The sequence below is a fragment of the Hypanus sabinus genome, chromosome 27 (genome assembly GCF_030144855.1).
Source record: "Hypanus sabinus isolate sHypSab1 chromosome 27, sHypSab1.hap1, whole genome shotgun sequence".
In the NCBI taxonomy this organism is placed as follows: Eukaryota; Metazoa; Chordata; class Chondrichthyes; order Myliobatiformes; family Dasyatidae; genus Hypanus; species Hypanus sabinus.
Window position 1 is genome coordinate 34,997,043 of NC_082732.1, and position 23,987 is coordinate 35,021,029.

A 23,987-nucleotide genomic window follows, 5' to 3' on the forward strand; every position below is an offset into this window, starting at 1 on the left:
TCTCTGTCTACAGATGATACCTGACCTGAATATGTCTAGCACCTCTTTCATTTCAAGTTTTCAGCAACTGCTGAGTTGTGCATAATTTTGATTCCCCCCTTTCTTTCTCTCCCTCTTCTCTGCACTCATCTATCTTCCTCTATTTTTAGAGTTCCTCCAGACAAGAACTTCCTTTGCCACTGTCTTTCAGACACCATCAACACTATTTATGTAATCTGGGTTCAGTTAGTCTTTACCCTAACACAAGCATGCCCTTTGTTAGTCTCCTGTCCACATGTCTGCAACTTAAAGCACAATTTTTCCATTTCCGATTCCACTAATATGAAATGTTAATCCTGTTCCTCTTTCTATAGATGCTGCCTGTACATTCCAATACATTTTGTTTTCAAAGTTAAGGCAGTTTCCTCATAACGCAGTGTGATTTTTTCTATCAAACTTAAATGCCATTAATCATACCCAAAATCATTATGATGGTCTAACCTTAAAGAGTGGTTAGGTGGATGAGGTTCTAAAGAGCAATTATTAGTACCTTAAGTGAGACAGTATAAAGCATAAAGGAAAAATTAACTGAAAATTAAATTGCCAGATCTTTTCTGATACCACCAAAATTGGCCTTTCTCCAATTTAAAATCTCAACCTGAGGAACAGACCTATCTTTTTCTATAATTACTTTGAAACTAAAGGCATCATGATGACTAGATACAAAGTGTTCCTACACAAATTCTGTCATCTGCCCCATCTCATTCCCTGATAGGAGATCTAGTATTGCACTCTCTCTAGTTGGGACTTCTATTACTGATTAAGGAAACGTCCCTGAACACATCTGGCAAGCTCTTTCCCATCCAGCCCTTTAAAGCATGTGAGTTCTAGTGGAAAGCTAAAATCACCTACAATCATAGTCTTATGTTTCTTGCAACTGTTGATGAACTCCTTACAAATTACCACAGACTGCTGGGTGGCCTATAATTTCATTAATGTGGTCAGACCTTTCTTATTCTGCAGTTCTATGCATAACACCTCAAAAGACAAGCTCTCCAGTCCATTCAGGGATACACCATCTGCTACCAGTCTCCAGCTTCTCCCATGAAGCAATGTCTAATCCAATTTACCAGCTTATCTTGAATATCAGATGAATGAACCTTCTTGATCAACCTTCTGGTTGGGACCTTGTCAAAGACCTTGCTAAAGTCCATGTGGACAACATTCGCTGCCTTGCCTTCACCAACTTTCCAGGTAGCTTCCTCGAAAAACTCTTTAAGATTGTTTAGGCATGACTTACCAAGCACAAAGCTTATGCTAACTATCCATGTCTATCCAAGTACTTAGAATACCTTCAAATCCTACTCTAGACAACTGACTGCATAACTTTGGTTGTACACTCCAAGGAATGGAAGAGTTTTCCTTGTAATTTCGTCAACAGTTAATCTTCATACACCTATAAAATAGAATGATTTGTTAATTTTTGAGTCCAGATTTGTATAAATCGTGTTTTCTACATTATAGCATCGGGGGTAAAAACTACTCTCAGAAAACGACATTTCACATCCATTGGAGAAGCTCATACAGCATCGCCACTGGTGAAGCTTTCCCTCAACACCTCTCAGGAGTGTTTATCTGAGATCACCTATCCCATCCTGGGATTTCGGTGTGAACATTGCATTCCTGAGGTGAAATATCCTCCAATTCATTGTCGTTTCCCCTTAATCGAAAAAAAAAATTGAGTAGATCGCTTCATGCAAGCTTGACCGGAGAAACAATTCAGAAACTGACTTATATGACCTTGGATAAATGGACCGATTTTAATACGTACTTGATGGATGGATTACAGTTTACCGTTTCAAGTAAATCAAACATGCTGTGATATTCCTGCAGTAACATTTAAAACATATATCTGAGGGTAGGGTCTCGCTTTAAGGGATTCATGTCGCTACTCTGAACGGAGGACTTAATGTATTCCCTTACTCTTCTTCAGCGACTCGCGACGGAAATTGACTCAGCGCGCAAACGCCGCCTACAATTAAGCCTTCGTATGAGCACAACCTGGACATCTGATCACCATTCCGCGCTCTAAAATGAGTTTTGTTTCCCCTTCCCTAAAAATGCCGCATATCGGTCGTCTGCTCGTTCCTTTGCCTTAAAAAAACTTAGTGAAACTGCATTGCAGTGATCACTCCGAGCGCACGGTTTTGCTCGGCACAGCACGACATAGCTGCTGAAGGATGGTTCGATACAGTGAATAAATGAAATGGAACTGACCGGTGTGGAAACGTCGGGCCTGAGTTGGAGCACGGCCAGTGTTTTTTTTCACCCCTCTTTCTTTCATTCCTTGCTTCTATACTATGCGATTACTGGTGGCGTCAATCCAGGAAGAAATGCGTGCCGTAGTCCTTACATCTTGCCTCCCCCTACCTTTGAAGGATCGATCTCGAAAACGAATGCGTCGATCAAATTTCCCTACCTGGGCAGAAAAGATACTTCGTAGTTAAAGTATTCCTTTAGACTGTTCTACACTGAGGTTTACACAAAACCCCGTCCTCCAAAGATTCAACTCCAAAGTTAGGCAGTGTGTTCTATTCGGTCAGATTCCTAACTTCTCCTGGTGTGCGAGAATGTAACGTTTAATGGTATCTGCAGTCCTTCCCCGCTACCAGGATTCGCGGGTCAGTCAGAAAGACAGCACCTACTCTTAACAAATTGTGGGATTTTTTTCCCCAAGGGTTATCCATAAAGATGGAAGATCAGACGAAATTCCAAATGTAAAGTAGTTTTTTTTTCTGTTTGATGCGGTTACTGTGTTGTGTTATATTCGATGCTTGTTTAACTGCACTCGCTGTCTTTTTCCATGTAGTGTGACCATAATGGGCAAATCGGAAAGCCAGATGGATATCGTGGAAAAATCAACAAAATTAATGAAGAAAAGTTGGACCATCATTGAAATTGCACTCAGTGCGTTACTCCTACTCATGACAAGCACAGTGGTGGTGTTAGCTGTGTTATATACTACTCAAAGAGGTAGGGAAGCGTTTGGTTATAAACTGATCATTGTACAAAGAGTTTGAAGAGTCCAACCTTTGATGACAATGGAAACCACTCTATTTTTGAATACCTCTCAGGTTGCAGCCTTAATTGGAAAGGCTACTGAGTGATGATGTTCCCCTCTGAATTGTAGCAATTTTCATTATGTTGTTTACTAGGCTATTTGAGATTGGAGTGTGCTTGTGTGTGGCAGATTCTCAACTGATTTCTTTAACTAGGTTTAATAAATTGTTCGGAATAAGGTTGACAGTAGAGTGACTACAGACAAGGTCACTGCCCATCAGTAATGGGCCGCTTTACTAGGTACCTCTTGCCTTCAGAGATGCTCTTCTGCACACTACTATTGTAACACAAGGTTATAGGAGTTCCTGTCACCTTCCTGTTAATTTGAACAAATCTGGCCATTCTCCTCTGATGTCTCTCATTAATAAAACATTTTTACAGAACTGCCGTTCACTGCATTTTTTTTTGTTTTGCTTTCTTTTTCACACCCTTCTCTATAAATTCTAGAGCAAGGGTTTCCAAACTTTTTTTTAATGCCATGGGCCTCTAAGGTGTCCATCGACTTCAGTTTGAGAACCTCTCCTCTAGAGACTGTTGTGCATGAAAATTCCAGATCAGCAGTTTCTGAGATACTCTAAACACCCCATCTGGCACCAACAATCATTCCACGGTCAAATTCACTTAGGTCATATTTTTTTTTCCATTCTGATGTTTGCCACATAACTGACTGATTAGATATTTGCCTTAATGAGTAGGTGTATAGGTGTACCTAATAAAGTGGCCACTGAGTGTAAGTGTAAATTGTGCCTGATTATGATTTGAACAGTATTGATCTGAACTGTGCCAGTCCCTCATTAGCAGCTGTTCCTTATCTTATAGTACTCCCAAATCTCATTTATCTCAGTTGCAGCTCCACTCCAGAGACCGAAGTACAAATGTGAGTTTGACATTTCAGTCCATGACTGAAGGAATGCTGTACCGTGAAAGCTATTAATTATGAGGCTTTATCTGCTCTTTTGAGAGGCTGTTTAAAATCCCATGCCATTATTTTCTGAAGATCTGCCTAAATAGCTAGACTTCAGCATAATATTCAATCCTGAATTAATATTACTTTTTGGTGTTGAAGTTTGTGCTATGCAAACTGTCATGTGATTCTTGTATTAAATGCATCTCTTTACCTCATAATTGACCTAGTAATGACTTGCACTTCATCGTTTGCCTGCATTGCTCATTTTGGTAGCTTTTAAACTTAATTCTGCATTGTTATTGCTTTGTTCCACCTCAGTGCACTATGCAATGATTTGATCCGTATGAACAGGTACACATGGTAATAATAGCAGTAGATATATTCAGGAGCACCACAACAGTGACTTCCTCACTTTTGAAAGATAAGCATGTGAGCAAGTGATACACAAAAGGCTGGAGTAACCCAGCAGATCAGACAACATCTATGGAGGGAAATGGACAGTTGACTTTTCAGATCAAGCCCTGATGAAAGGTCCCATCCCCCAAATGTCAACTGTCCATATCTATCCATAGATGCTGCCTGACCCACTGAGTTCCACCAGACTTTTTGTGTTTTTGCCCCAAATGCTGAACCTGCACTCTCATGTGTCTCCATGTGAGCAAATTACTGGGATACCTGTGGAAATGAGGTAACTCTAAATTGTTTTTAAACAAGATAGGTTGGGAGTGCCGAAAGACAATGAACTTATCCATGAGTTTTGACTATTCACAGTTAACATTAACATTAAAGTGATTTTTAGGATCAATATATCTCAATTCAGGGTACAATGGAGTTTTAAGGTCATAGACCTTTTGTCAGAACTGAGAAAGGAAATGTTAGATATACATTGCAGAGAAGTTGGGGATAGTTCAGCTGGAACAAAAGGAATATTTCTGAAAGGGTGAGGCCAGGAGGGATAAATAGTCAAGGCCATTTGGTTGGAGCAGTTAGAAAGAGAATTTGCTGAAAAGTTAAGAAACAAGATACATTTGGGTGCACATGTATATATACGAGTTTAATAGGTTCTTGATTAGTAAGGGCATCAAAGGTTATGGGAGAAGGCAGGAGAGTGGAATTGAGAGGGTAATAATTCGGCCATGCAAATTCAATGTGCTGATGGATTGATCCTACTCCAATGTCTTATGGTCTTAAGAGCAGTTAAGAGTTTGCAGAAATAATATAGGAATGTGGAAGTTGGGAATGTAAGACCAGCTCAGCAGCTCAGGCTATGCTAATAGAGAGAGGAAAACTGAGCCACTATCACAGATGGATAACAGAAGAGAAATGGCCACGGGTGATATAAACAGTGAAAGCAAATGACCTGAAATTGTAGAATTTGATACTGAACTTGGAATGTTGCTTCTTGCCTGGACCAGATGAAATGTTGTCCCTCGATCTTGCACTGGGCCTTACTCCAACCGTACTTCATCCTCCAGACACAATATTGAATTCCACAACTGGAGGTAATGTTCTTTCCCTGTCTGTTTCACAACTGGCCATTTCTTCTGTAAATCATCCATCAGTGAAATTGACTCAGTTTTTGTCTCTCCATTAGCACAACTTGAGCTATTAGTCATGTTGCATAGTCCTGAATTTCACAGATGTAAATGTACTGTACCTGAGTATTTTCACTCCTTAACTGCCCTCGTTTCATAAATGTAGTTTATTTTCTATCTAACTGCTTATATTAACCAATCACCCTGATGGCCTCTGCAATTCATCTTCACATCATTCCTGCCTTCAGCTTATTAGAAATACTGTATTTATTTTGATCTATCCTCCCCTATATCTGAAAACTTCCTCCATAACTTAAAACTAACTATTTTTTCTCTTGTTCCCTAAACTAATGAAGTCTTCAACCAGAAGCAGTAACAGTATATTTCTGTAACTGTTGCTTCTCATGCTGGGTGTTTCTAGCAGAGTCTGTTTTTGTTTCAGATTTCAGGCATCTGCAGATTTTTTTTTAAATTCCTTGGTGTAAAATACATTTGTTGTGCATTTATTAGAAATAAGTGAACTCTTGCTGTCAGTGTGGTTGGTCAGTTGTAGGTCACACTGATGGTAAGAGAAAGTCTTGCCACCCATGTCTCAAACCTTGTCCGTAGATTTATAGTCAGGTACAAACTTATGGGGCTAACAAGTTTCTCCCTTCTTTGAAATTTAACTAGCATGTTGAAACCTTCCATTTTCACTCATAAGATCCACAGAAGTGCCAGCAGTACAAGTAATCTCTGCCACATTACACCCTATAAAAATAGTACTCTAAGCCATTTCTTGCAGTGTTGTTGGTCTTCTATTTTCAGTTGACTTAAGTTCTCTGTTCTCAAAGAAAGAGCCCAGTCACACATTTTATCTCTGCTCATAAAGTTGGAATTTATTTTTACATTAAGCAAGTATAAATAATTCTGGCACTTCTGATGATTGATAGTCACCTTAGTGTGAACTCATTGTACGTGTCAGTTGTACTGTTAAGTGTGCTAGTGCAGTGTTAGGCCAAACCAATGAGATTGATAGCACAAATCATACTAAAATAATGATCGTGAACCTGTCATTGTGAATTAGAGTGCTATCATTGGTGATGGTGGCTATTTTGGTCAAAATGCTAAATATTGAGCCAGTGGTATTCTTAGAAAACTATAAGAACATCCTTCTGGAATTGGGGCTTCCAGCCAGTGCACATCTCTTTATCAGTCTGCCCATATTCATAGAGTCATGGGGAAGTACAGCACAGAAACAGGCCCATTGGCCCATCTAGTCCATGATGAAACCATTTAAACTGCCTATCTTCTACCACACTCCTCAGTGCCCTACCATTCACTCAGTAAGACCCCCCCCCCCCCCCGGTTGGTCCTACTGAAGTGCAACACCTCACACTTGTCTGCATTAAATTTCATCTGCCATTTTTAAGCCCATTTTTCCAACTGATCCAGATCGCTCTGCAAGCCATGATAGCCTTCCTCACTGTCCACTGCACCCTAGTCTTGGTGTCACCCATGAATATGCTGACCTAATTACCCACATTATCATCCAGATCATTGACATAGATAACAACAGAACTAGCATTGATCGCTGCGGTTCTCTACTAGTCCAAGGCCAGTCAGAGAAGCAACCATCTACTACCACTCTCTGGCTTCTTCCACAAAGCCAACATCTAATCCAATTTACTACTTCATCTTAAATGCCGAGCAACTGAGCCTTCCTGACCAACCTCCCTTGAGGGACCTTGTCAGATGCCTTACTAAAGTGCATGTAGATAACATCCACTGCATTGCCTTCATCCATTTTCCTGGTAACTTCCTTGACAAACTCTGTAAGACTGTTAAAACATGACCTACCATACACAAAGCCATGCTGGCTATCCCTAATCAGTAAATGTCTATTCAAGTACTTATATATCCAGTCCCTTAGGATACCTTCCAATTGCTTTCACACTGCTGATGTCAGACTCACTGGCCTATAATTTCCTGATTTGCGGTTAGAACCTTTCTTAAACAGCAGAACAATATTGGCTATCCTCCTATTCTGTGGTACGTCTCCTGTCATTAGGGATAATTTTAATATTTCTGCTAAGGCCCCGGCAATTTGAGAATTGAGGCTCACATAAACAAACACTATTTTTAGAAGCTATTGCCTTGTGTTCAATAGCCCTTTAGAGATTTTCATGATATGTATTAAACAATTAAAAAGCCTTGGGGTAAACCCTGCTTCTTAGCTGTTCCATTATTTTCTCTGCAGTTGAGAATCCATTCTCAAGGAGGCCATGAGGAAATCCCATAGGTTTGCAGTATAATCTGCCTTACAATGGTAATTCCTTGCAACTATATTCTCAAGAGCCAACTGTTGCCACAATAAATTCAGGAGATAGGCGGTTCTCTGTTTAATATTTTATAAAGTAGCTTCCAAACATCTGGTTGACATTTCCAGTCAGCAGAATAGATCTTCAATATTCATCATGTGTTGAGATCAGGATTAGGGTCCGTTTCAGGATTTATGTTTCTGAGCTATAGTACAGTACATATTTTTTAACTCACTCCTTAAAGGAGTAGGCAATTACTTCAGGACTGTTTCAGAAGTATTGGAATATAGGTGGGGTTTTTTTTTGCTGTATATGAGGGGTCTGCATAATGAGAATTTTCAAAGTTTGAAGTAAATTTATTATTGAAGTGTGTTTATGTTACCATATTCTACCTTGAGATTTATTTTTTTACAGGCATTCACAATAAAACAGCAAAATACATAAGAATCATTGAGAAACTAAACACAAACATAGACTGACAATCAACCAACAACAAGAAGACAAACTACGCAAAAGATAAAAGGTTTTAGTAAATAAATAATACTGCAAACTTGAGTTGTAGAGTTCTTCCAAGTGAGTCCATAGACTGTGGAATTAGTTCAGACTAGATTTGAGTGAAGTTATTTACACTGGTTCAGGAGCCTGATGGTTGAAGGGTAGTAACTGTTCCTGAGCCCAGTGGTCTGGAACCTAAGGCTCCAGATCCTCCTTCCCAATGGCAGCAGTGAGAGAGAGCATGGCCTGGATGGTGGGTGTCCTTGATAACTTTGGATGTTTGACAACATCAGTTTCTGCTTTTGGGATCAAATGTGAGAGTAACATGGAGTTTGATCTGTTTTTGTTAGATAAGGGGATCTGGGCATGTGGATCACAGTTTGGTAAATAGGGATGGTCTCATTCAATGGTGAAACAGAGGCAAGGGACTAAATGCCTCTGCTTCTTACATGTCATCTTGGATTTTGCCTGGAAGCTGCATGCCAGAGGAACCATAAGTGAAGGTGGTGCTAGCTGTTGAAAAATGAATGTGCATGTCTAAGCTCCCATTGATGAAGAGTGACCACATGAACAAAGTATTGGACAGCTTCCAATCTCCATGACAATGGCTCCTAAGTAATATAGATTCAGCACAACTGCTTCATTATGTTCCTTCTAATTAATAGAGCTAAAGGTACTATAATTTTTTTAAATGATCACGGTGTTACAGGTATTCCAAGTGCATTGATTGTTGATGTCAGTGGTGATCAGCACAACATATTTGAGACAGGGTTTTCACCCAAAGTCTCGACAATTCCTTTCCTTCAACAGATGCTGAGTCCCTCCAGCAGATTGTTAGTTGCGTCTTTTTGAGGAACGCTAATATCATTTTCTTCCTCCTATGTGTACACTTCTGATGTTCAGTTCTGCCTCAGTTCTGTGAAATGCAATGAGAAACTACATCTTGGTGGCACAGTAGCGTAGTGGTTAGCACAATGCATTACAGTACAGGCGACCTGGGTTCAATTCCCACCGCTGCCTGTAGGGAGTTTGTGTGTTCTGTCTGTCACTGTGTGAGTTTCCTCCGGGTGCTCTGGTTTCCTCTCACAGTCCAAAGATGTATTGATTGGTAGGTCGATTGGTTATTATTCTGCACTGCATACTCACTTAACTTTCTCTGATGCTTCACTCTCCAAAACTTCAAAACACCATTACTTAAAATCTCACACCTTTCTAATAGATTTGGGGGTGGTACGGTAAGATAGCAGTTTAGTGTAACACTATTACATCACAAGCGACCTGGTTTCATTTCTGATGCCTTCTCTAAGGAGTTTGTACGCTCCTTCCATTACCGTGTGGGTTTTCTCCAGATGCTCCAGTTTCCTCCTACTTTCAAAAGACATACAAGTTAGTAGCCTAGTTAATCACATGGGTGTAATTGGGCAATGTGGCTCATTGGGCCAGAAGGACCTGTTACCACGCTGTATTGACCAGTAGCACTCAGTGATGAAATGCTTTGAGAGATTGTTCATGACTAGACAGAACTACTGTCTCAGCAAGGACCTGGACCCATTGCAAGTTGCCTATCATCACAATAGGTCAATGGCAGATGCAATCTCAATGGCTCTTCACACAGCCTTAGACAACCTGGACAGTACAAATACCTATGTCAGGATGCTGCTTATCGACTGTAGCTCAGCATTTAATACCATCATTCCCACAATCTTGATTCGGAAGTTTCAGAACGTAGGCCTCTGTACCTCTCTCTGCAATTGGATCCTCGACTTCCTAACCAGAAGACCACAATCTGTACGGATTGGTGATAACATCTCCTCCTTGTTGATGACCAACACTTGTGCACCTCAGGGGTGTGTGCTTAGCCCACTGCTCTACTGTCTCTATATCCATGACTGTGTGGCTAGGCATAGCTCAAATACCATCTATAAACTTGCTGATGATACAACCATTGTTGGTAGAACCTTAGATGGTGATGAGAGGGTGTACAGGAGCGAGATATGTCGACGAGTGGTGTGGTGTCACAGCAACAACCTGGCACTCAATGTCACTAAGATGAAAGAGCTAATTGTGGACTTCAGGAAGGGTAAGACAAAGGAACAAATACTAATCCTCATAAAGGGATCAGAAGTGGATAGAGTGAGTAGTTTCAAGTTCTGAGTGTCAAGATCTCTGAGGACCTAAACCAGTCCCAACATATCGATGCAGTTATAAAGAAGGCAAGACAGCAACTATACTTCATTAGGAGTTTGAATAGATTTGGTATGACAACAAATACACGCAAAAACTTCTATAGATGTACTATGGCGAGCATTCTGACAGGCTGTATCACTGTCTGGTATGGGTGGTGACTACTACACAGGACTGAAAGAAGCTGCAGAGGGTTGTAAATTTAGTCGACTCCATCTTGGTTATTAGCCTTCCAAGTACCCAGGACGTCTTCAAGGAGTGGTGTCTCAGAAAGGCAGCATCCATTGTTAAGGACCTCTTGCACCCAGGGCATGCCCTTTTCTCACTGTTACCATCAGGTAAGAGGTACAGAAGCCTGAAGGCACACACTCAACGATTCAGGAATAGCTTCTTCCCCTCTGCCAACCGATTCCTAAATGGACATTGAACCCCTGAACACTACCTCACTTTTTTAATATACACTATTTCTGTTTTTTGCATGATTTTTAATCTATTCAATATATGCTGTAATTGATTTACTATTTATTTATTTTCTTTCTTTCTTCTATACTATGCTGCTAAGTTAACAAATTTGATGACACAGGCTGGTGATAATAAAAAATGATTGAGATTGTGATTCTGATTCTGATCTCTAAATATATAACATAAAAGAAATATTGCAACTATGAGAATAATAGAGAAGGACAGTGCAGAATGAACTGGGAATGTAGAAGACAGCTTGAGGAAGAAGACCAGGGAAATAAGTGAGTAGGTTAATAGAATGAGGAATAGCTGTATGAATTGGAAGATGAGGGAAGAGCAGAGACTAGAAATTCAACCTTTTACACTACCCTTTATGGTGCCGTGCTTTTGAAAATCACTTTTAGCCGCAGTTATACACTATGACCGTTTCTGTGTTATATTTTTTGTGCCATTTTGGAGATTCTGCAGGGTACCTCCCAGCGTGCATCACCATTTTGTCCATTATAGAGCTGCTAGAATAGTCAATGTTTATCCCCTTCAGCTTGCCATTTGATTGCACTTGTTACCTTAATAGTCAGAAGATCCATTTTATTTAAATGGAAAGATTCTAATCCCCCTACTACATTTCAGTGGTTTTCCCAAACTATAACATGTTTAAACTTGGAAAAAATTAGGAGTGGCACTACCAACCCTTCAGTTAAATTTGAAGAAATTTGGAGGCCATTTATTCAACATTTTTATCTGATGTAAGCTGACCTTTTCCGAGTCCTTCTCAATAACTTTTTGTTCGTGTATAGAGGAGCGGAGTTAATGACAAATAATTTTAACCGATGAAACATGGCAGCCCAGCTTTTGTTTTGTTTTTATTTTGGTCTTTTTTTTAGTTTAGGGGGACTTTTTGTAAAAAAAATTGTTTTTGAATCTTTTTCGTGTTTAGTTACTAAGAGATTGGGAGGCGTAGATTACATATTTTACTCAGGGTCTGTTTCTATATACATTAACCATTATTAATGTAGTCCCGATCTCTTTGTATCATTATCATTGTTATGTTTATCTACTTGAAGATTGAGAAAGAGTAGTCAATGTTTATACACATCTAGGAATCTTTTCTCTGTTAATTTTGAGTCAAATAGTAACATTTCCTTTGGGGTGAGATGGAGTGTAAAGTAAGAGAAAAGATATAATTTAGATTATTCCATTAATCGCTGTCCTTCAAATAATATTATAGCTAAAACACAGTCACTTGCATCAGATGTTTTAACACACTAATGAACTTTTCACGGCTCTGTTCCATGTAAATCACAGAAGCATTTTATCATAAGCACACAAAATGCATTACACTGCTTCTGAAATACAGCTGGGCTCATTTAAAGTCACAATAAGTTATTTGCTTTGTGTTTCTCGATCTACTAATGATGTAATTGTCCTTTGCTAAGCACAGGTCAATTAAATGCCAGTTTCCCTGATTACATTTTTAATACTTGACTATGGTAATTATTTTATATTACAAATACTAACTAAATGCTGGAGATATTCAACAGGCTGGCCAACATATGTGGATATAGAAATAGTTCACACTTTAGGTTGATGATCTTTGATGAAAATATTTTGAATTGTTTGGGATATTTTATTATACATTAGAAATTACCTTTATCACTATTTCAAAGTTCAAAGTGAATTTATTCTCAAAGTACGTACATGTCCCAATATACAACCCGGAGATTCATTTTCTTGTGGGCATACACAATAAACCCATATTAGAATAATAACCATAATAAAATCAATGAAAGATCACATCAACTTGTGCATTAAGCTAGTGTGCAAAAGACAAAAAACTGCAAATACAATAAGAAAATATAATAATAAATAAATAGGCAATAAATATCTAGAACATGAGATAATCATATGGTGTAGGAATATTTCAGTGATGAGGCAGGTGCAGTTATCTCCTTTGTTTCAAGAGCCTGATGGTTGAGAGGTAGTAACTGTTCCTGAGCCTGGTAATGTGAGTCCTGAGGCTCCTGTAGCTTCTTTCTGATGGCATCAGTGTGAAGAGAGCATGCCCTGGGTGTTGGGGGTCCCTGATGATGGATGTTGCTTTCTTGTGACAACGCTCCATGTAGATGTGCTCAACGGTGGGGAGGGCTTTACACATGATGGACTGGGCCATATCCACTGCTTTTTGTAGGATTTTCCATTCTCAAGGGCATTGGTGTTTCCATACCAGGCTGTGATGCAACCAATCAATACACTCTCCACCACACATCTATAGAAGTTTGTCAAAGTTTTCAGTGTCGTGCCCAATCTTCAAAAGCATACAAATAAAACAGAAGTTTTCTTCTATGAGATTGTGACATGTGAATTAAGGCAACTTAATCATCAAACTCTTTTAATAATACAGCTTTATCCTTTGTAATACTTTATTATGTAAATAGTATTTAATATATGCAATGTATTTGTTTATGTTGACGTACTCACATAACCACTGTTGCACATCCTTGAAATGACTATTAAGTAAATGTGATACTGGCAACAGTTAAGTACAGAAAAAAACAGATGAACTATCAATACCGTCACATGAGAAGAAAATGTGCCTGTTACACAAAGTAGTCGAATTCAGAACTAAGGTAAATGAAGTCATATAGCACAGAATCAGACCCTTCAGTGATCTGAGAGCTGAGGTTTGCAGCACAGTGAGCTATCTTCCTCAAGCTTACACTGATCATCATTGGAACAGTGTCTGAAGCTGACAACAAATCAAATCAAACTACATTTATTTTCAAGGAATGTATAAGTGATACAACCTTGAGATTTGTCTGCTTGCAGGCAGCCATAAAGCAAGAAATCCGAAAGAAAAGTCAGAGGGGATGTGGATGAGGAATAAAAATTACAGGCAGCACTCCTCCTCATGACCTCATTACCCCACCCTCCTCTTCCCTTTCATTCTGTTGAGGAGGAAGAACATTTGGAGGGAACAAAATAACCAGCCTGTTTACAGTACGATCTTACATTCAGCAGTAGCCTGGTTTAGAGAGTATGTGCTATCATGAGAGGCTGGAGAAACTTGCGTTGTTTTCTTTGCAGCAGCAGAGGCTGAGGGAAGATCTGATAAAGGTTTATAAGATTACGAGAGGCAGAGCTAGAGTAGACAGGGAGTATCTTTTTCCCTGGATAGAAACGTGTAACGCTAGTGGGCAGACACTGAAGGTGAGAGGGAGTTTGGTCAAAGGGAATGTGGGGGTAAGTATTTTACTCAGAGAGTGGGGGACGTCTGGAATGCGTTCCCCATTATGGTGGTAGAGGTAAATACATTAGAGGCTTTTAAGAGATATTTAAATAAACACATAAATATGAGGGAGCTGGAGAGATATGGACATTGTGTAGGTTGGAGGGATTAGTTTTGGAGGGTGGGGTTGTTTTACTTTTAGCTGGTTTGGCTCAACATTGTGGGCTGAAGGGCCTGTTCCTGTGCTGTACTGTTCTGTATTCAACAATTGAGGTTAGTCATTTGACATGAGTTGGCTGAGGAATGAAAATTATCCAGACAGCCGGAAATCATTGCTTTTCTGAAAATTTTCTCATTGATTTTGTCACCAATTGAGCCAAGCTGTCAAGATAAAAAAAACCTAAAACCAAAGCAGTCTGGTTTTAAGGGTGCATAACTGAAATATTGGAGATCTCAAGGCCAGAAAGTATAGAGAAAGCAGTTTCACACTTAATTAACTTTGACGTAGCCTGTATGAATAATGACATCTTGGGTATTATTTCTTTCTCGTGTCTCTTTTTGGTCCATGGCATTAATAAAAACAATTAATCATATCATCAATCATATCTGTCACCCTAATTTTTTACTTTTGACAGTTTTATTACTCTGGCATCTATTTGTCTAATGAAATAACTTGGTCTCCTTTCTCGAGAGGGCTTGCAATATATTTTAATATCATAGATAATGCTTAAGATTATTATTGGCTTTCACAATTGTCTTGATTTTCTCAGCGATATGCATTCCTCATCAAACCTGTTAAAGACAATTAACAGGTTATCCAACTGACTTGCTGCCTGTGGGATCTTGTACATCCAAAATTAAGTCAAATGTCGTTGTATGCAAGTTGGAAAAATGTTTCAATAATTTTCTTCATAGAGGTTCCTAAGATTATGAGAGGGATAGATAGAGTAGACAGGGAGTCATCCCCCTTCTCTCAGTTCCTCTGTCTCCACCGCATCTTCTCTCAGGATGAGGCTTTTCATTCCAGAACTAATGAGATGTTCTCCTTCTTAAAAGAAAGGGGCTTTTCTCCCTCCACCAGCAAGGCTGCTCTCCCTCACCTCTTCTCCATTTAACACAATTATGTTCTCACCCAATTCTCCCCGTCACAAACCCAGGGATAGGGTTCCTCTTGTCCTCACCTATCACCCCATTAGCCTCTGCATCCAACACACAATTCTCCATAACTTCCACCCCCTCTAACGGGATCCCACCACCAAACACATCTTTCACTTCCCCCCCCCCCCCAACATTACTAGGGAGAATGCTCTTGGGAAACTGAAAGGTCTGAAGGGAGATAAGTCACCTGGACCAGATGGATGACATCCCAGAGTTCTGAAGGGGGTGACAGAAGAAATTGTGGAGGCAATTGTAATGATCTTTCAAGAATCAATTGATTCTGGCATGGTCCAGAAGACTGGAAAATTGCAAATGTCATTTTATTCTTCAAGAGGAAAAAGAGGCAGAAGAAAGAATATTATAGGCCAGTTAGGCTGACCTCAGTGATTGGGAAGATGTTGGAGTTGATTGTTTAGAATGTGGTTTCAGTATACTTGGAGGCACATAATAAAATGGGTTGTACTCTGCATGGATTCCTTAAGGGAATGTCTTGCCTGACAAATCCATTGGAACTCTTAGAAGAAATAACAAGCAGGATAGACAAAGGAGAATTGGTGGATATTATGTACTTGGATTTTCAGAAGGCCTTTGACAAGGTTCCACACATGAGGCTGCTTAACAAGTTAAGAGTCCATGGCCTTACAGGAAAGTAAGAGCATGGATAAAGCAGTGGCTGAGTGGGAATAAAGGAGCATCTCCTGGTTGGAAGCTAGTGACAAGTGGTGTTCCACAAAGGTCTGTGTTGGGAATGATACTTTTTACATTATATGTCAATGACTTAGATGATGGAATTGATGGCTTTGTGGTCAAGTTTGCAGATGATAAGAAGATAGGTGGAGGGACAGGTAGCATTGAGCAAGTAGAGAGACCACAGGATTTAGACAGATTCGGAGTATGGGCAAAGAAGTGGCAGATGGAATATAGTGTCAGGAGGTGATTTGATAGAATAAATAAAAGGCTATTTTCTAAATGGAGAGAAAATTCAAGAATCTTAGGTGTAAAGGGACTTGGGTGTCCTCATGCAGGATTCCCTAAAGGTTAATTCACAGGTTGAGTCTGTAGTAAAGAAGGCAATGGTGTGGAAGGCAAAGGCAATGTCAGCATTCATTTCGATTGGACTAGAATATCAAAGCAAGGACGTGATGCTGAGGCTTTTTAAAGAACTGCTGAGGCTTCACTTGGAGCATTGTGAGCAGTTTTGGGCCCCTTTATGTAAGAAAGATTGTGCTGACATTGGAGAGGGTTCAACGGAATTCATGAAAATGTTTCTGGGGTTGCAAGGATTGTCATATGAGGAGCATTTGATGGCTCTCAGCCTTTACTCATTGGAATTCAGAGGAATGAAGGGTGACCTCATTGAAACCTATCACATATTGAAAGGCTTCAGTAGAGCAGATGTGGAGAGGATGGTGGTGGAGTCTAAGACTAGTGGACACAACCTCAGAATACAAGAATGTCCATTTAGAGATGAGAAGGAATTTCTTTATTCAGAGAGTGGTTAATCTGTGGAAGTTGTGAGGAGGCCAAGTCATTGGGTATATTTATGGCTGAGGCTGATAGATTCTTGATTAGTCACTGTATGAAGGGATACGGTGAGAAGGCATGAGATTGGGGCTGAGAGGGAAAATGGATCAGCTATGATGAAATGGTGGCCAGATTCAATGGACCAAATGGCCTAATTCTCCTTTTTAATCTCATGTCCTTATGTTAATGAACACATGGAACAGTAGCATTGAAGATTAATTATAATACTGGCAATTCAGGACCAGAAACAGAATGTGAACTGAAAATTTGCAGTGGCAGTTTGGATATTTCAATTCAGTTAATTAAGTGCATGGAATTAAATTAGAATCAATTATGGTGACCATGGTGACCCTGGAACTACTAAAAATTACATCAGGCTCACAAATGTCCTAAGGAAAAGAAAACTGCTGTTATTAGTCAGTCCAACTTAACTGTGGGTCCAGACCCGCAGCAACGTGGTTAACCATTAACAGCCCTCTACAGTGGCTGTTTAGGACATTTGGTTTTTCCAAATCTCCATCAACATGATGTAGCTGGTCTACCTCGCATCAGCTGGGGCACTGCACTCGGACATGATGAGAACTCGATGGAATCCTGCTACCACCCAATACATGTTATTTCTGACAGCGCCAATAACATTACTAACTTCATGTCAGCTCATATTGTACTGTGTTTTGTACCTTGGTCCCAGAGGAGTGATATTTTGTTTAGCTGTATGCATGTGTATGGTTGAAATACAATATACTTGAACTTGAACTTGAAACTCACCACATCCTCATAACCAGCTCAGGACTTGCTTCAATTGGGAGAAATGTTTCACAGATCATACTAATCCATCCTGTTCAGTCTTCATCCAGAATCCCTTGCCATGATCACCGGGTAACTCCAGCAAGTACAAATAGCCATTCTACAACATCCTAACTTCAAAATACTGCTTTCCATTCTTCATCACTGGGTTACAATTTTAGGACTTCTTCTCCAATGTACTGTAATTTTAATTTCAACTTAATGATTACAGCGGCTCAAGAAAGCACTGATAATGGTAATTGGGGTGGTTGGCAATGCAGAAATATCTATGTCCCATGAGGGAATTCTTTTAAAACAATCATAAAACCTTTGCAGTGTTATTCTGATTTAATACATAATCTAAAATCATTTTAGAAAACAAATATTCTCATTTCCTGTGAGACTAAAATATAATTTATAGGCAGGAGGTAAAATTATTTAAGTAAAAGAATCATGCTAGATGGATTTCTCATATGGGAAAGACCTAACTGGCGATCTGGGATGTTATTAGCTTACTTTTATTATCTGCACAGTTTTTTTTTTCTCTCTGCTCTTTGGTTGTTTGACAGTCTGTTTTGCGTTCCATTGGGATTGTGGTTGCCTGTAAGGAAAGGAATCTCAAGGTTATATAATGTTTACATACTTCGATAATAAATGTACTTTGAACTTTGAATTTAGGATGGTAACTGAGCAGTTGCAGCAAAAAGAATAGGAAGGAATGTTGGAACACGTGCCCTTGATGGTTAAAAATATAATTCACATGATAAGAACATAAACAAGCCCAGTTTAATGAGCTATTCCATTCTGCTGTCACAGTAGAAGTACAAGAGAAAGTACGTTTGTCCAGTGTTTAAAACAAACCATGTTAGCTTTCCTTTGATTAGGTTGGTTTTATTGAACTTCCAAATGTTTTGGAGGGTTTAAGAAAGTTGATAAAACTAAAGAAGATTAAAAAAAAATCTGGAATAATGAATGCTGGAATAATAATTTGTTTAATGATTACGCAGAGTGTTGTTTGGCAGAGGGAAAACCTGTAGGCCAATGTATTTGGTACTCAGGAGATGTACTTTTAGAGGAAGTTCAGACAGGTAGTAGTGCACAGATAACAGTTGTTACATGCAATGAGAGGGATCTTGGAATATCACTTCCTACGATCATTGCATCATTTTTTCCCCACTTTTTAAATACTTTGGAAATGTAATCCCTTCTGTGCATAAGTCTTAGGCACATACAGTGTATATAGCTAGGGTGCCAGATACTTTTGCACAGTACTGTAATGTTTTTCTGTATTGCACTGTACGGCTGCCATGAAAGCAAAAATAAATTGCATTATGTACGAGAGTGATAATAAACCTGATCCTGATACGAGCCTGCATTATGAACTAAGATTGGGAAAGGGGCAGGGAGAGGGGAATCATGGTTGTTAAAAGTGGAAGGGAGAGGGAAGGAGCGAGAAGCACCAGACATTCTGTAATAATCAATAAACTGGTTGTTTGGAATCAGATGACCTTGCCTAGTGTCTCAGAGTTGGGTATGTCTGCACTCATGCCACATGCTGCCCCTGGCACTCCTCTGCCACCTGTCCCAAACTCTTCTGGCAACACTGTACCCTCACAATTTCCAATATCCTTTTTGTCCACCAGATTTACAGACTTGTTCTTCACCCCACATCGGACAAATAAAGTGCTGTGCTATGCAATAGTCTTAGGCACCTTGCGGGGTGGGGGGGGGGGTGTGTGTGTTTAAATATAGGCAACCAATTTCCAGAGTAAAGTTTTAACAAATTAGAATGAAATTAATGACTAGATTTTTTTATAATAGTCTTGATTGAGCAATGTTAAATGAAAGATAAAATGTGCATTCTTCAAAAACCCTGTTTTGTTATGGAGGACAGAAGAACTTACAGTTGACAGATGCATGGAGTATGATCATCTCTTGTATTCTCTGTGTCATTTGCTTTTCAATGACAGACGTCTGACTTTGTTATTTTTCTCTTCATCCTCAGATAAACAATTCTCCAGTAGCACGGACAAAGTGTGCATGACTGCAGGCTGTGTGGCAGCAGGTGAGTGAAGCCCAGCGCCCTCCTGTAAATGAAAGAATATTTTGTAATGACCCTATCCATACTTGAATACTGTTACAAGTTCCAAATAGTGGTAATTACTATGGATTGCATTTTCTTAATGTCAATAATGTATTGGAAAGGTAAACCACAAATTATGATCTGAGATGTACAATTCCTCTTTTCATAAAACTTAATCCATGAAGAAAATATTTGGGAAAATAGTAAGTGATAGTTATTTATTATAGCTGACTCCTGGAAATATTCACAAGAACACAAGGTAATTAAAATGGGATCATAGTTGATCTATGCTGGCCTCAACTCTTTATCTTCCTTCACCTTAAATGTGCCTAAAGATCTGATCTCCACCACCTTCTGGGCCAAAGCAGCCAAGATATTTACTATCACACTGAAGAAGTTGTTTTGCTCTTCAGTGACTCAGCCAGCTTTTTGAAAACATATTCAATTTGTCCTAATGCTTGTTGTTCTCCCATAGTGCTGCCATTACTTCAGTTAGAGTAATTATAAAATCCTCATTAATTCCATATCTCTCTGTGCCCTGCTCATTCCAGTAATTGTCCAGGTGCCTCTCAAGTTGTTAATGTTTATGCTTCTGTTATTCCTTAGTCAGCTCATTGCACATAAGAAATACTCTTTCTGTGAAGAAATTTGCTCCTCAGATCCTCCTTATACCTCTCCCTCTCACTTTAAACACATGTCCTCTAGTATTCGACATGCTTAGATTGGAAACACTATCAATGCCTCTCATAATTTTATATTACCTCTATCATTTCAGCTCTCAGCCTCCTTTTCCCCAATGAAAACAGAGCACTCTTATCCACTCTCTGATAACTCAGGTCCTCTAGGCCCAGCAATATTCTTGTGACACTTCGACACCATCTCTAAATTAATCATTTCCTTCCTACAGTGTGGTGACTAGAACAAATGCTAACTAATGTTTTGTACAGATGTAACAGGACACCCCACATTGATAATTCAGTACCTGGGCCGATGAAAGCGAGCATACCATAAGCCGTCTTCATCGTACTGTTCAACCATTGACCCATTCTCGAGGAACTATCTACAGTAATCTGCAAAAGTTTTAGGCACATGCATATAGCTAGGGTGCCTAAGACATTTGCACAGTACTGTAGTAATTTTCTGTATTGCACTGTGCTGCTGCTGCAAAAAAAAACAGATTTCATGACATAAGCAAGTGATGATAAACCTGATTCTGATATGGGTCTCTATTGTGGACTGAGAGTGGGAAGGGGGCAGAGAGAGGGGAATCATGGTTGCGAACAGGAGAAGGGAAAGAGGAGGGAGTGGGAAGCATCTGAGAGACATTCTATAATGATCAATAAACCAAGTGTTTGGAATCAAATTACCTTTCCTAGTGTTTTAGGGCTGGGCATGTCTACATCTGCACCCCACCCAACCTCACCCTGGCATTCCTTCTCTGCCCCCAGTCCTATAACCCTCCTGTGGCATTCCCCCCCCCCCCCGTCACTATTCTCATCACTCTTTGCTCCTGCCAGATTTACAAACTCGCTGTCTGCTCCAAGTTGTCAAAAACAGTACTGCACAGAAGTGTTAGGCATCCTATTTATCTGTTTACCTGAGACTTTTGCACAGTACTGTACCTCAAGATCTCCCTGTTATACAGAGCCCTGTCATTCATTCTGTATGTCCTGATTTACCTTAACATTCCAAAATACCTAACTTAACATTTGTCTGTGTTAAATTCCATCTGCTATTACCTCTTACATGTTCTCTATGGATCCAAATCTAATTGTAGCTTGCGATGAGGCTCACTGTCCACTGTCCCATAACTTTTGGTCTCACCTGCAAATTTACTAATCATGCCACCAACTTTCTCATCTAAATCATGAATATATATGACAAATAATAGAGAACACCACACTGATTTCTATAGCACACTATTGGTTACAGGCCTCCAATCAGGAAAAAAACTATCCAAGCCAAACCAACTTTTTATCCAGTTGGCTCACTCACACTGAATCTCTTTCTTTCTAAATCTTTTTATTAATATTAGTAATATGGACACAATACAAATGATATATTGATAAAGAAATTACCAACATACAAATTCCATTACAGATGAAAAAGAAACATACATAATAGTTACAATATAAATGAGTTTACCAAGACATAAGCCATACAATATATGTATGAACATGGTAAGTCTAAATATTTCGTAATATATGATATAAAGAAAACAGAAAAAAGAAAGAAAAAAATATATATAATGCAAAACTAGCTAATCTAATCTAATAACTAATAACTAATATAGAAGAAAAAAAGAAGCAAAAAAAGAGAGAAAAAAAAGAGGGCTGTTTATAATATCTCACAAAAATAAATATTCATCAATGCCGTCACTTCCGGTCCTCTCAACATACATAAGCTAAAAGCTGGGAAAGCAAATGAACTTGGCACAGGGTCATATTACATCATATGAAAATGTTGAATAAATGGTCTCCATAACTTTTCAAATTTAATAGAAGTCTCAAAAGTACCACTTCTAATTTTTTCTAGATTTAAACATAACATAGTTTGAGAGAACCAATTAAATACAGTGGGAGGATTAATTTCCTTCCAATTCAACAATATAGATCTTCTAGCCATCAGAGTTAGAAATGCAATCATTCGACGGGCAGAAGAAGATAAATGCAGTGAGTCTAACATTGGTAAACCAAAAATTGCGGTAATAGGATGAGGTTGTAAATCAATATTCAAAACCGCAGAAATAATATCAAAAATATCTTTCCAATATTTCTCCAAAAATGAACAAGACCAAAACATATGAGTTAAAGACGCAATTTCAGAATGACATCTATCACAAATAGGACTAATATGAGAGTAAAAATTAGCTAATTTATCCTTGGACATATGGGCCCTATGTACGACCTTAAATTGTATTAATGAATGTTTGGCACATAACAATGATGTATTAACTAATTGAAGAATTCTATCCCAATTCTCACTAGAAATACTAAGACTAAACTCTCTTTCCCAATCCTTTTTAGTCTTATAAAGAGGCTCTGAATGTATCTTCATAATTATATTATAAAGTTTTGAAATAAGCCCTTTTTGAAAAGGGTCTAATTCAAATAAACTCTCCAAAATATCTGAAGGCACAAAACTTGGAAACGTAGGGAGTACAGAACTTAAAAAATGTCTAATCTGTAAATATCTAAAAAAATGAAATCTAGGCAAGTTATATTTGTTGGATAATTGCTCAAAAGACATGAAACAATTGTCTAAAAATAAATCAGAAAATCTTAGTAACCCCTTAGTTTTCCAAGCCGAATAAGCTTGATCTATAATGGAAGGGTGGAAAAAACAATTAGATACAATAGGACTATTTAAAACAAATTGAGTCAACCCAAAAAATCTCCGAAATTGAAACCATATACGCAAAGTATGTTTAACTATCGGGTTGTCAATTCGTTTTGGCAATTTAGAAAGAGCAAAAGGTAGAGAAGTCCCTAAAATAGAACCCAGAGCATAAGCTGATACCAATTTAGTTTCTAAACTCACCCAACAAGGGCCAAAAGATCCACCCCCATCTTTCAACCAACATAACAAATATCTAATATTAACTGCCCAATAGTAAAATCTGAAATTAGGTAATGCTAACCCGCCTTTCTTTTTTGTCTTCTGTAAATATATTTTACCTAACCTGGGATTTTTATTCTGCCATATATATGAAGAAATTTTAGAGTCAACATTAGTAAAAAAAAGATTTTGGGATAAAAATTGGTATCGCTTGAAAAATATATAAAAACTTAGGTAAAATAAACATTTTAATAGCATTAATCCTACCTATTAGGGATAAAGATAAAGGTGACCACTTAGTAAACAAACCTTTAATATGATAAATTAAGGGTAAAAAATTAAACCTAAATAAATCTTTATGGTTTTTTGTGATTTTGATCCCTAAATAAGTAAAAGAATCATTAACTAATTTAAAAGGTAAATTTCCATAAATTGGGACCCGTTTATTCAGAGGAAACAATTCACTTTTATTAAGATTTAACTTATACCCAGAAAACTCACTAAATTGAGCCAATAATGATAAAACTGCTGGGATGGATTTCTCCGGGTTAGAAATGAATAGTAATAAATCATCTGCATACAAAGATAACTTATGAATATCTGTCCCACGATTAATACCTAAAATATCCTGTGATTATCTGATGGCAATTGCCAAAGGTTCTAAGGCAAT

General features: G+C 38.6%; 1 protein-coding gene across 1 annotated transcript in view; it reads left to right on the plus strand.

Moving 5' to 3' along the window:
* The first annotated feature begins 2,037 nt into the window (after window positions 1-2,037).
* The window catches only part of mmel1 (membrane metallo-endopeptidase-like 1), a 106,084-nt gene continuing 84,134 nt past the window's right edge, over window positions 2,038-23,987 (plus strand). Inside the window, exons 1-3 of the mRNA XM_059952218.1 lie at window positions 2,038-2,756; window positions 2,849-3,012; window positions 19,682-19,741. Of these exons, the coding sequence (XP_059808201.1) occupies window positions 2,731-2,756; window positions 2,849-3,012; window positions 19,682-19,741 (250 nt within the window). The 5' untranslated portion in view covers window positions 2,038-2,730. The remainder of the gene's footprint in view (window positions 2,757-2,848; window positions 3,013-19,681; window positions 19,742-23,987) is intronic.